Source organism: Stenella coeruleoalba (assembly GCF_951394435.1).
Source record: "Stenella coeruleoalba genome assembly, chromosome: 3".
NCBI lineage: Eukaryota > Metazoa > Chordata > Mammalia > Artiodactyla > Delphinidae > Stenella > Stenella coeruleoalba.
The window spans coordinates 72,304,378-72,319,089 of NC_137148.1; the positions used below are offsets into that span (position 1 = coordinate 72,304,378).

Genomic DNA, 14,712 nt, shown 5'->3' on the forward strand with positions numbered 1-14,712 from the left:
GAGGGCAGGGCCTGAGCTTGGGGAGCTAAAGGTAGTTATTGCACTATAGCTTGTTCATTAGTCACATCTCTCTGCGAAGATGTATAACTTTAGAAAGGGGGTTTGAAATAAAGAGAAGAATCTAGATTCCTGGAACAAGACAACAAGGAAAGGAAGAATGGTGATATTAATTTAATATCAGTTTTAGGATAATATTTGTAAATATATGTAAGTGTAATACAGTAAATAAATATTATATATCTAACAATATAATAAAACCTTCTTAAGGAAATTGGAATTAAATAGTCCAAAGAGTACAATTTAAGATCTGCATGTTGACTGTGTTCTGCCATATAGATTAAGGTTTCTTACAAGTAAACTTCTTCACCTTACTGATATACTGTGTAGTGAGCACCATTCTTGCCCACAGTGTAATTGTAGTCCAGGGTTATAGAAGGAAATTTACTTTCTAGGACAACTGCTAGCATTAAATTTTCAGGTTACAGTCAAGGTTAAAATTCTCACACAATAACCCATCCCTTTTTTTCTTAGCAAGATTTAGGATCAGTTATAATAGCAAATACATTGAAATAAAACCCAATAATTAGTCTTATTAAGTAAGAATTATAAAATATAGCCCTGTTTTCAAGGAACTCACAGTTTATTGAGTGAGCTGGAAATAAAACCGGGAGGGAGGATCACGTATAGCAGTGACTAGGAGCGATGGTTGCTGGTGCAGATAACTTAGGTTCAAGTGTATAGTAATAAATTGTTGCCCATAAACTTTTAAAGCCCCAGTTTCCTAATCTATAATACAGAATTATTATAGGGCTTAAATATCATAATATATGTGAAAATGAATACAGTGTCTGGCACGTGGTAAGCATTCAATAAATGTGAACGATTATTATTAATAAAATGGTATATGCAAAATATTAATGTACTGTGGAATGGGAGAAACAGTCAACATGTATTTATGCTTGATATGTTCCTGGAACCATGCAGCATACTTGGGGCGATTCAGAATAGGCATAAGCTATGATGTGAAATAATTAAAGAACAATTAAGTGCATTAGAAAGACAACAGTAAATGTCATTAAAAATGAAAAAAAAAAGAACAATTAAGTGCAAATCTATGTGATATTGTTTCAATTTTAATAGCAAAATCAGTGTAGGACCTGATAGGGTCTCTGTACTCTGCTCTGAGTGTAATCATCAACCTTCCGGAGAGCCGTGTGAGAAGACTGGTGATGAACAGGCGCAGGGCAGGATGAACAGTCATGAATAATTGAAGGTTTGATGAGGAATTGCATATAGGGAGCAAGAGATTAGACAAACCCTTACATGATGCCTCTTAATTGTGTCCAGCAGGTACTAGTCTAATGCCTTAGCTTACTTCCTCAACATCCTTGTGCCCTTGATTCCTCATCTGTAAAATGTGGACAGTGCTACCCACCACATAGAGATGGTATGGGAATTAAATTCCTAGATGCAAGAAAAGTGCTTAGAACAATGCCTTTTGAATAGGGCATACTCAGAAAATGTCATCTGCTTCTACAACTCTGTGTTACTGCCATTTTTTTCCAATGTAGTTAAATTTAATTGTTATATTGATTTATAGTTTTGTGTTTTTAACTATATAATTTAGTGCAGTCTGGGCCTGTATCATTGAAATTAAATTGTGTCATTACTTGTTTAGACAAGGGTGCCAGTTGGAATTGAATCTAGAAAGTAAGTCAGGGAGTTTGTGGAGGGTCTTACATGCCTTCAAAATAAGTTTTGCTCTCTCTAAAATCAGTGGCAAGTAAGAAGAGAGTCTTAAAAGTAGGCTTAAAAGCATAGCCTTAAAGTATAGCCTTGAAAGCCTGAGTGAGCACACTCTATTATAGCAGCATTGGGATAGCATGACTCCGCTTTCTGGATGAGGTAGTTGCATAACTATTAACTGAGATGGGGCAAGGAGAACAGGTTTGTGAGGAAGGACAGTGAAGCAGGGAGAGAGGCAGTAATTGAAATAGAGTGTGATGATTTTCAGCTCCTCTTTGAGGGCAAGTAACTAGATTACTTACCTACTCAATTTTGTAACTGTAGTGCCTTTAAAAAAATTTGTGGCATGCTGGTAACTAATTAAAAGAGCATAATTCTGTAGGTTTCATCATTTTCTGTTATATTTTGCAAAGTGATGATTAAATATACTCTATTCATTTTTTTGCCTTTTTACAAGTTTCCAATAGTTATTAAAATAATTCTTGTAGGGTAACTATTCCTTTGCTATAATAAAAATCTCCCTATAAGTTATAGGAGAGTTGGGACTTTCCGTTTAGTTTATTTTTGTATCCCCAACATCTAGATTAGTGCTGGTACATAGTAAACGATAAATATGTTTTTGCTAAAAATAGTAGAAAACACAAAATGATTATCCCATTTGGCTGATGGATCTTGCCAAGGCTTTTTTTTAATTTAATTTTTTTATTGAAGTATAGGTGATTTACAATGTTGTGTTAACTGTACAACAAAGTGACATGGTTATACATATATATACATTCTTTTTCATCTTCTTTTCCATTATGGTTTGTCACAGGATATTGAATACAGTTCCCTGTGTTATACAGTAAGACCTTGTTGTTTATCCATTCTGTATATTGGCTGAGGCTTCTTGATGACTTTTTGGCCAGTTCTTAGAATTTTGATATATTAGCTTTTCTTCTGTCTTTCAGTTGCAAACTCTCCACGCCTTGGGCCTAAGGTAGAAACTATTGCTCATCTAATTATCATTGCCAATGATGATGCGTTTGGAATTCTTCAGCTCTCAGCCCCAATCGTTCGAGTTGCAGAAGATCATGTTGGACCCATTATCAATGTGACTAGAACAGGAGGAGCATTTGCAGATGTTTCTGTGAAGTTTAAAGCTGTGCCAATAACTGCAATAGCCGGTGAGAAAAGACAGCTAAGGAGCAGTGAAGTGTTTTGGAGGGAAATTGTATCCTTGATTAACAAAGCCCCTTAAAGATGTAGTTAAAAAAAATCAACTAGAAAGCAATAATACCCTTGAATGTTTTTAAGGCACAGACCTAGAGTTTTTGTTATATATTTATCACATTGATTTTGTAGAATTTGTGAAAACTGTTGGCAAATTATATATGAATTTAAAAGCTTTGATGACCCAAATATGCACAAACCAATGAAAAGTAAACCCAGGAAAGCATTGTTAGGCTTTCTCTGTGTGTACTTTTAAGGTTTTTGGAAGGGATTCATGTGTAAATAATACTGAAGAATGCAGGATAAAATGTGCAGCCATATGATTGCAGTGCTTGGCAACAGTCTTGTCTCTCAACTCATCTTGCTTATTTATTTATTTATGAAGAACATGGTAGAGGCAATGATTAGCATTAACTATTTTATGTATTAGCAAAAGGATTTCATTGTCAAGTGCAAATATTAGGAGACAGCCTTCTTTGGTAGTGCAGTTACAGCATCTAGAGGGAGATTTGCCTAAGAGCTATTCAATCAGAACCTCTCTAGTGTGCACTCAAAGGACATGAGTGTGAATGGATGGGATAACATGATTGATTTTTTGAAATAAATCATCTGGATGTGATACTTGCTTGAAAAGACAATGAACCAGGCTCACCTAGTCCTTAAATGACATGTGTGTAAGGGGTGGGGTGAGGAGGGTAGCTCAGAGGAGTGCCTGTCTGTAGAGGGCTTTACACATTGACAGATGGTGAGGGTTGATCACTGTTCTAGAAAATTAGCACCCAAATTCCATAGGAAGCCTCTCTCTTTTCCTCATTCACTTTTTGACCAGAGACAAAGCCACCCCGAGTGGTATGCAGTAGCAGCTTTTAATCCAACTTTGTAGAAAATTTCATAGCTTCTAACCATAAGATTGATGACGCTGACATGCCCGTCTCTGTGCAGCACTGTAATTTATCTCCCCAGTGAGATCAGAATTCTAGTTTTGTTCTTTGTTTTAAGGTACCATACACATTTTTTTTTTACTGTTGTAGATAAGGGGCCATCTCTTGCGGTAATGAATGACTCTCTATGTTCATGTGCATATCCATGTCCCTATCTATATGTCTGTGTCTATATCTGTATCATCTATATGTGTATATGGCAAATAGAACACATTATGTATACATTGTTCTAAAAATGAACTTGAACAACCCAGATGTCTCTTTTGTTATTTTGTTGTATCAAACCCATTTTTTTCTTGCAAGAGAGGTGAATCTTGTTTAGAATAAATGTAGTCACTATCCTCGAAAAAGTCTTTCAAAGTATGTCCATGGAATGTGATATGTCATAGTATTTCCCTAGAGTATGGGATGTTTATTATCATATACTGGAATAAGTCTTAGCATTTTTCTTTTTTGTCTTTATAGGTGAAGATTATAGCATAGCTTCATCGGATGTAGTCTTGCTAGAAGGGGAAACAAGTAAAGCCGTGCCAATATATATCATTAATGACATCTACCCTGAGCTGGAAGAATCTTTTCTTGTGCAACTGCTGAATGAAACAACAGGAGGAGCCAAACTAGGGGCATTAACAGAGGCGATCATTATTATTGAGGCCTCTGATGACCCCTATGGATTATTTGGTAATGAGACTAGTTTGTGTCTCTCTTTTACTTGTCTGTATAGATTCATACCTTTCTTTATTTTTAGAGACTCAGAATTGATTTGATCTTGTTCCGTTTTAACCTGCTATTGCTGATATATAGGACACCTATGTGTGTTCACTAGCAGTGGTTAGTAAACCTAGCAGTGGTTAGAAATCAACCTCTCAGAATAAATCTGGAAATCATACACTTTTAGGCTTTTAGGTCAGATCTGGTTCCTAGATGTGTTTTGTGAAGTTTAGACGATTCTTTAAAAAACTAATTTAATTCACAGAAATTTGTACAAAAATCTGAATTTCTGGCCTATCTTTATAGTAGAAAAATATGGTGACCTCAAGCCCCTTTCCTTCACAGTATCAGTCTTAGGAGAAAAATCGCAACTGCCAGGTTTGTCCCATGCAGTTGGCCCCCGAACTCACTAGACCTACTTCACTTATGACTGGTATATTCCTGACCTCTGTGGACATCTGAGTTATGCTTTCTGCTTCTATCGTAATGAAAATAATTTGGAAAATTTGGCAGGCCTGACCAATTTGTATCACAGCATGTTTCTCTGATTTTGTAGGGTTTAGCTTCTTAGATTGCTTAGGGGAAAAAAAGAATCAACTGTAGGACGGCAATTGGTTTGTTCTACATTGACTTAGTTTCACTTTGTATTTGAAATTATCTCTGCTTTGCCCTTTAGGTTTTCAGATTACTAAACTTATTGTAGAGGAACCTGAGTTTAACTCAGTGAAGGTAAACCTGCCAATAATTCGAAATTCTGGGACACTCGGCAATGTTACTGTTCAGTGGGTTGCCACCATTAATGGACAGCTTGCTACTGGCGACCTGCGAGTTGTCTCAGGTAATGTGACCTTTGCCCCTGGGGAAACCATTCAAACCTTGTTGTTAGAGGTCCTGGCTGACGACGTTCCGGAGATTGAAGAGGTGAGAGGAATGGCTACTCTAGAATGACACTGTAAAACGTATCTTGTCTTATAGTGACTACAACAGATGGCTGTTATTGTGACATTTATAGAGGTGTCTGATAAATTATTTCTGCAAGAATGTTCAAAATATGTTAGTGTGAAAGTGATCCTTAGAGATAACAAAAAACAAGAATGTTCTAGAAATAGGTCTCATACACATACTAGTTTACTAGTATAAGATTTTTTTGGTACAGTTATGTAATATTTTTCTACGTTTTGGTTAAATGATTAAACATGTATAGTCTGTCATAAGTTTTGCTGTATTGTTTCATATAAACTCTTAATTTGTTTGTATTCAGACTTCCTTTTGACTTGAGTGTGAGCCAGTCAGTCTTAATTAAGTGTAGATTTTGATTTTCCACTCATTCGTTTATTCTTTAGGATTTACTATGTGACAAATACCATGCTAGATTTATCTGCCTGATGTTTATTTTTCATCATGAAGAGGCAAGGTGGCAAATAAAGATAGAGTCTCAGTGGGGAAATTGATTCATCACTAACATATATTGGCTGAAGATAATTTTATTTTATTAAATTCAAGTATTAAAAGCTGGAGCTCATAAAATTACATTTAATAGCATTTATTCTTTAATAGTGTCAAATTTTTGTAGAAGGGAAATCCATAAAATTTCTTTTTGGGTGCTAATTGTGTCATTACTCACTTCTTAAATATTAGATATTAGTTAATACATATACAACATTTCTCTTTCCTTTTCTCTGAATTTAGGTATGAAAACCTAAAAACTTATCATAAATTACTCTAAATTTATGATATGCTTTTAGTTTTACGTTTTATCAGAGAATTTTCATTTATGAGAATGTGGGAAATAAAGCATAATAAATGAACTATTCATAAAACACATATGCAGTATCCTCCCTAAGTAAAAAAAGGTATAGGGGTTAAAAGTATATTATTGAAGTGGTAAACATAAACAGGCCTCTTAAAATTGATTCACAAGATTGTATAACAGAATATTAAGGAACTTAAACAGCCTGTATTTCTTCTGTGCCATCATGCTCTATCGTTAAAAGTTGGTGATGGATTGTTCCGTTACGTGTTGGGATTGTAAATGTAATGGAGGAGTTTCTTTGAGTCCATTTATATTTTACTCCATTTTGTTCTTGTACTTGTATGGATAGTTTTGATTTTTTTTTTCCTGCATCATTTTTATTCTAATTTCAGAACCGGGATTCTGTTAAGGAAGTTTTCACTGTATTTTTAGGTTATCCAAGTGCAACTAACTGATGCCTCTGGTGGTGGTACTATTGGGTTAGATCGAGTGGCAAATATTACTATTCCTGCCAATGATAATCCTTATGGTACAGTAGCCTTTGTTCAGTCGGTTTATCGTGTTCAAGAGCCTCTGGAGAGAAGTTCCTGTGCTAACATAACTGTCAGGAGAAGGTATATGAGATGTGGCTGCTTGTATCCGGCGGGGGAGGGGGGCGGTGATGGAACTTGTGGGGTGGTGGGAAGGGATCTCTTACACAGTCAAATAAAGTTTGGTAGTTTTTGTAGAATGTAACTTATTTTATAGGTTGTTATAATTTGTTAATTGAATTATGCCTATTAATATAAAGAGCTCATTGTATCTATCATACCTTTTATTAGTGAAATGGATTATACATCATTGGGCTTTGTAGCCCCAGACACTTATTGCTTTAATTGGTGATGTGTTTGAATTAGAACTTGAATACAACTGGCTTCTAAATTAAAGAACATTCAGATGCCATATGAAGTGGTTGACTTTCAGGTTCCATTTTGTCTGGATTTCTCTTGTGAGACAGCATCCAGTTCACTGAGCTCCTTCAGAAATAGAAAATAGCTGGTCTTGCTTGTGACCTTGTGGCAAGTAGTTACATTTCCTTAAAATGTACTCAATGTTGGTATCATTGTTACTTTGTTTCAGTGAAAGCTAGTAATGAAGATTCATTTTCTAAGTCTTTGAAAATTCTGAAATGGATATGATTTGCATATGGTGCAAGATATTTTCATAGCTTGGTTAAAAATAAGTAGTATTTGATTGAAAATGAGCCAGATTTCCTTACATGAGAAAACATAATGTGAAAGACAAATGTTATTAAGAAACATGGTTGTGTTTGCGCTAGTACTTTATCCACTTGAAAAAAAAAGTGAAAACCACAATCAGCATTCTCTTCTCTATTATGTAATCCACAGATGGCTTTGAGTGCTTAACCTGTCTTTTAATTGTCACTCCACATTTTAGCGGAGGGCGCTTTGGTCGGCTGTTGTTGTTCTACAGTACTTCCGATATTGATGTAGTGGCTCTTGCAGTTGAGGAGGGTCAAGACTTACTGTCCTACTATGAATCGCCAATTCAAGGGGTGCCTGACCCACTTTGGAGAACTTGGGTGAATGTCTCTGCAATGGGGGAACCCCAGTACACCTGTGCCACTTTGTGCCTCAAAGAACACGCATGCTCAGCGTTTTCCTTTCTCGGTGCTTCTGAAGGCCCCCAGTGTTTTTGGATGACATCGTGGATCAGCCCAACCGTGAACAACTCAGACTTCTGGACCTACAAGAAAAACATGACCAGGGTAGCGTCTCTTTTTAGCAGTCAGGCTGTGGCTGGTAGTGACTACGAGCCTGTGACAAGGCAATGGGCCGTAATGCTGGAAGGTGATGAATTTGCAAATCTCACAGTTTCTATTCTTCCCGACGATTTCCCAGAGATGGATGAGAGTTTCCTAATTTCTCTCCTTGAAGTTCATCTTATGAACATCACAGCCAGTCTTAAAAACCAACCAACCATAGGACAGCCAAATACTTCTACAGTTGTCATAGCATTAAATGGTGATGCCTTTGGAGTGTTTGTGATCTACGGTATTAGTCCCAATACCTCAGAAGATGGCTTATATATTGAAGTTCAGGAGCGGCCCCAAACCACAGTGGAGATGATGATCCACAGGACAGGGGGCAGCTTAGGTCAGGTGACAGTCCAATGGCGTGTTGTTGGTGGAACAGCTACTGAAGGTTTAGATTTTATAGGTGCTGGAGACGTTCTGACTTTTGCTGAAGGTGAGTTATGGTTCTAAATGGATTTCAGTTCCCCCTGGTAAAGTCGTTATAGTCAGTTTTTATGACAAGGTTCATATGAATTCTTACTGTATACATTCTTGCTAATGTGTAAAAGTGAATGATGGTTTTGAAATAATAGTAGTTGGCTTGTTAATGGTTGACATGACATATGTAGGCCCATGGCATAGGGCCCTACATGTGTATCTTTTTTAGTTTATTAAAAAGATTTTCAGGGAATGTGAGAATTTTATCCCTTTTATGTGTGGTAGCAGAGCCTTCAAGGAAGTGTAGAGGCAGCTCTAAAGCAACTTTTAATTTTGTAAGGGAAGTTACAAGAATGAGCCGGGTAGCTACAACCAAATGTGGGTAAGAAGTATTGGTAGCTAGGAAAATGGGTACTAACTGGGAAGCTTTTTCATATGCACTAGACAAATCAGGATAAACCTCCAAAGAAAATAATTTGTAAGTATAAATAGCATAAACTTTGGTGACTTGATTCATATTAAATTAAGACTAGTGGTAGATCAACTTATAATACTGTTCTTAGCCTTGGATGGGACCACTATTTAAAATTTTCATGAACAATGAAATTACAGAGAACTTGGACGATAATTAGAATTAGGGTCAGATTCACTGATTCTTTTCCAGGGTTGGTTGAATCATTTATATTTGAAAATTTCAAAAGTTCATATATTTAAAATAGTTTTCTTTGGGTAGAAGAACGATATCTTTACTGAGATCATTATTTAAATCCTGATTTAGGCAATTATAAATTCCATATAGTTTTTTAACATAGTGTTTTTCTGATTGAAAAGTAATATTTATTCATGAAAACTTCAGGTTATACAACAAAATGAAGGAAGTAAATGTTACTCACAATTGCATATCTTAGAGCATTCATTCATTGCATCTTTTATCATTTAATTTTAATGCATATACTTTTTTGGAAACAGTAGTCAGGGGTCATGATACATATAGATTATATACTTTTTGAAACATCTAATAAGCATTATATTTTAGAGTAAATTTTTAAAATAGTATAAAACTTCTCAAAATGATTGTTTCCTAGTAAATGATTTTGGGAACGATAGAATAATGATATGCTTGATATATGGGTTTGTGTGTGTGCACAGGTTAGTAACTGGTAACATTTCTCCCTATTTCAAAGGAAATATTGAACTTTGAGGAGGGAGTGGAGATGAAAATTTAAAGTTAGGTTTTTTTAATGGCTTTGGTAACAATAAAGAAGCTATCATATAAAGTAGTGGCATTATACAAATTAGTATTACCTTGAATTGTAACTTTAGAATCACACGAAATGGACTATATTTTATAGTTAACCTAGATTCTCAGATAACATACACTCTCTTGAGGCAGTCTTGACACTGAATTGATAAAATATACCAGGGTCGCGCGAGAGAGAACATGCATTCACATCCATTTTCTCCTTTCTCCTGCCTTTTCTCACCCTTTCAACATCTTTCCAGAAAGTGGCAAAGAATTAGATGGGGAACACTGTAGGTGAACAGCAGAAGCAGTGTTGGGTTTGGGGGTTTTCAGTGATGCCCTATCTACTAGTGGGGTCCTAATTGCAAAGTAGATTGCTTGGCCCTTGTTGCTGTTATGTGTCCTAATTGCAAAGTAGATTGCTTGGCCCTTGTTGCTGTTATGTGTCCCTTTGAATTCCTTTTCTGCCTCCTTCCCTTATTGCCCGAATCCTGGAGACTAGTATTTGATGTTGTCATCTCATCTGGCTCCCTGAAGACTTATCCCATTTACGTGGGTTCTCTTGCTCAGAATTTACCGTCCTTTTCTGTTTACCATTTTGACCACTATTCCCTAAGTGTTCCTGGTCTTTCAGGGAAGTTTTGGCTTGATTACCTGAAAACCATTCATGGTAACGTCAAAATGAGAATGAGAGCCCACTTTCTAGAGGGATCAGTTTCTAAACAGTAGATGCTTCAGAACCTCTTCCCCTAGCTAGGTCATGGTTCTAGGCTAAAGACCAGGAAGTAAAACCATGATTCCTTGAAATAATTCTACCCTTTAACTTTGCATAATTCAAAATGTCCTTTTCCACAATCTGCCCATATTAATGAAATTTTTACAGTGTTTTATAGGTGAAAGGGTATACATACTTACATACAACATTTGCTTATAGTGGCACTAATATTACTCATGGTATTGAACTGTTATAATTCACTCATGTATTTTTACTTAACTTTTTTCTTTGAAAGAAGTTATCTTGGACCTTTGTGAATTCTCTATTGATGATTTTCTTACTTAGGTTTTATTCCATTAATTCTTTATAGGTGAAACCAAAAAGATAGCCATTTTAACCATTTTGGATGACTCTGAGCCAGAGGATGATGAAAGCATCATAGTCAGCTTGGTGTACACCGAAGGCGGAAGTAGGATTTTGCCCAGTTCCGACACCGTCAGAGTGAACATTTTGGCCAATGACAATGTGGCAGGAGTTGTTAGCTTTCAGACTGCTTCCAGATCTGTCATAGGTCATGAAGGTGGGTTCCTTTCTTTGTTGAGCACATTCATTCTCTTTTCCATGGATGTCATTTTTTGTCTAGTTTTTTAAAGTTTCCCATTTTAAAAATTCTTCCATTATTTTGTACAGCTGGGTGTGTTAATGTACAGGGAGCTTATTTGGGAGAGGGCTGTATAGGGAACTGTTTAACTAGATTTAGGAGCCTCGCAGATTGGTCTTGTGTTCTAGCTTGCCACTCCCCACTAGTGTGATTTTGATGAAATTGGTCAAACCTAGGATGCTCAGCTTTCTCATCTGTTAAATGAAGGGAAATACTACTTCCTTCGTAGGTTTCTGTGTGAGGATTAAGTGGATAAATGTAAAGTGCTTAGCATAGTTCTGGGCACATAGTGTATATGTGCTCAGTGGTAGCTGTTGATGTTAAATGGTGAAATATTGGCTCTCTGTTCAAAAAAAAAATAGCAGTTTCTGATCAGTGAATATTTTAGCTTGGATTTTATAGGTTTGTATATTTTATGAGCAAAGTGCCAAACTAGAAAAAAATTATACAATGTCCTCTTTTCCCGTAAAAAAACAGTAATTTCCATGAATCTTAATATTTTACATCATCTATAGGGTTTACATTTATAGGCTACTTTTTGTTTAAACCATTATAGCAGTGTTTTTGTCTTTGAATAAGTCTGTTTGAGATAAAATTGGTATTTATAGTCTGTTTCACTATAATTTGTGTTTAAAATTAAAAAATAATTGTACCTAAAAGAGTTAAGAAATGAAAAGGATATAGATCATGCATTTGGACTTCGACTTTATGGATGAGAAAACTGAGACAGAGAGATTAAGTGACTGGACAGAATCATATAGCTAGTTAGTGACTGTGCTGGAAACTGAATGCATTTTAGTGTGCATCACCTTTTACCTTACTGTACTCCCAACTTGCAAGTTTATTTAACTTAATGCAAATATCTGAGCCATTTTCCAATACTTTTTCCTTTTATTAACAGTTTAAAAATCTCATGTTGTCATAGCAATAGTGAGTAAAAGTGACTAACAAATTGCTATAAGTCAATCTACAGACAGATCATCAACTCTCGAAAAATTATTTGTAGTATAATACAAGTAAAAAGTCACTGGAAGATAAGTTAATCTCAATAATAATGACAACAACAATAACACTTATTGAGTGTTTTCTGCATGCCAGACATTTTACATCCATCGTTTCACTTAATTTTAACAAGGCTATGAAGTGGGTATGACGATATACACCAGTTTTTCACACAAGGGAACTGAATGTTAGAGAGATTACCCAGCACATAGTTATTCATGGTGGGGCTTAAACCTAGTGTTGTCTGAATCCAGAGCTTACGCTATAGGGCACCTTGTGAGAAGAAACTTGTTTTACTTGAACTTACATCTACTGCAGAACCTGACAATGCAGGAACGTCGGGTAAATATTTCAGGATTTGAGTTGGAAGAATAATGAATTTGAGTAACAGTGTCCATGTGAGAGGAGGAAATTTGGTGAGAGAATCTGACTCTATCTTAAGCTAGGGGTGGAAATTGGATTTTTAGAGATAATCGTTGAAATCAGGAAAATTAAAGATCTAAAATTAAGATCTTAGTTGGTAGAGGGAGAAAAGCAAGTTGTCAAGGATGGAGCTATGTGGGGCACCAGGGTAAGGTGCTGGGACAGGCAAACGGGAAAGGGGAAAGAAGGCTCTGCCAGAGAGGTGGGAAGAGACCAAAATAAGAATGTGTTTTCATTAGTTATCAGAAGAAAGAAACCAGCGTGTCTCGTACTACATGGGCAACAAGTGAGATTAGATTCCCAAATGGGCTAGAGGGAACAGTAGTAACTGCAGAGGAATTGTAAAGGAAAACTTGGCATGGAAAGCAAATAACTAAGGATAACAAAAGACAGGACTGTAGAAGCCTTGGGGGCAGTGCTCCTCAAAGTACGGTCCTCAAGCTAACATCTGCACACAAAGTGTTTGCTTTTTGTTTGTGACAAGATAAGTTTGAAAATTGAAAGAATCTTTTCTAGAGACTTTTATAACGATTTCATTTTGCTGTGATATCCAAAAGTGATATCTATGGGCTTACATTTTGTATGTGTGTTCTTTTTGCCATTTAACTTATCTAGTCATTTATTTTATTGTGTTTTACAAAAATGTCAGTTTATGATAGATCAAGGAAAACAAAACAAAACAAAAAACAGACAAAAACCCCTTGTCTGGGACTTCCCTGGTGGTCCAATGGTTAAGAATCCACCTGCCAATGCAGGGGACACAGGTTCGACCCCTGGTCTGGGAAGATCCACATGCTGCGGGGCAGCTAAGCCCGTGCGCTCTAGAGCCCGTACACTGCAACTACTGAGCTCACGTGCTACAACTACAGAAGCCCATGTGCCTAGAGCCAGTGCTCCGCAACAAGAGAAGCCACCGCAATGACACACACCGCAACAAAGAGTAGTCCCCGCTCACTGCAATTAGAGAAAGCCCGTGTGCAGCAACAAAGACCCAGTGCAGGCAAAAAAAAAAAAAAAAGTGCTCAAAGCAGAATAAAGGCAACCCAGAATTCTATACTAGTGAAAACATTTGTCAAGAATGAAAGTGAAATAAAGATATTGTCAGATAAAAGAAAATTTAAAAAAAGTATTAAAACAAAACCAAATCCCATCCTTCACTGCATTAGGGTGAGAAGCACTGCCTTAGGGGATATTCTGTTTGTTGGCTCTGTGAGCAAGGAAAGGAGAAAAATTGGTGAAACCAGATTAAAGCGTAGAGTATTTTGGACTTGCTTTGTTTTGTTGAAGAAATATAGAGAAGAAGGCAATGTAGAAGAGAAGAAAAGTGTTAGTGGCATGGGGGTGGGTATAAATAAGTTCAGGGACCAGAAAGGATTAGATTTAAGGGAGGACACAGAGCTGGACTAGGTATGTGATTTTCAGCAATATGATGGGATTTTTTTTTTTTTTTAAGAATACAAAAGTATTTGGATGTCCAGGATCACTTGAAGGGCATTTTAACCGTAAAGGAGCTAGTGTCATTTACATGCGTCCTATGGAAGTCTGGGTGGTGACAGTGGTGGTGGGTTGGAGGCTCTGAAGAAACCCAGGCTCTTGTGCTGAGCACCAAGTCATCTTGGGGAGACCGCAGGGTCTTGGCACCTGTGTTCTCTTTCACTGGAACGAACTTAACACCTGAAAACCAGATTGTGGTCTCTTTAGTCTCCAACAGCTAAATATCTGCAGGGGATGCAAAGAGAAAAAATGATTAGTCATTAAAACACGTGGTCCAAACGTGTTATTGGTTTATCATATCAAAAGCATATCCTATCTGCTTCATCATATCAATCTATGAGCATGAGTTTGGTACAGGAAATAGAACAATGAATTGCTTTCATTAATCAGTACTCCCTAGAATTTTTACATTTTCTAAATAAAAATTGGTAGGAATTTCTATTTTTTTAAATTTACTTTTCTTTCCCTTTTCTCCTAAACCTTTTCCTAGAGTCTAAATTAATTTTCTTTTTTCAAAAACATTATGTCTAACCTCAAGAATTCAGTATTTTGTGCATGTATTCTTTGTATTACTGCAA

At 36.3% G+C, this 14,712-nt stretch overlaps 1 protein-coding gene across 14 annotated transcripts in view; it reads left to right on the top strand.

Moving 5' to 3' along the window:
- The window catches only part of ADGRV1 (adhesion G protein-coupled receptor V1), a 565,462-nt gene that overhangs the window by 124,924 nt on the left and 425,826 nt on the right, over positions 1 to 14,712 (top strand). For all 14 annotated transcript variants that reach the window (XR_013827796.1, XR_013827797.1, XM_079918356.1 and 11 more), the window contains 6 exons: positions 2,697 to 2,912; positions 4,365 to 4,580; positions 5,287 to 5,531; positions 6,796 to 6,977; positions 7,801 to 8,612; positions 10,925 to 11,134. Coding sequence is in view for 12 of the 14 variants with exons in the window: in XM_079918356.1 (XP_079774482.1) it covers positions 2,697 to 2,912; positions 4,365 to 4,580; positions 5,287 to 5,531; positions 6,796 to 6,977; positions 7,801 to 8,612; positions 10,925 to 11,134 (1,881 nt within the window). In the remaining 2 variants the exon portion in view is untranslated. The remainder of the gene's footprint in view (positions 1 to 2,696; positions 2,913 to 4,364; positions 4,581 to 5,286; positions 5,532 to 6,795; positions 6,978 to 7,800; positions 8,613 to 10,924; positions 11,135 to 14,712) is intronic.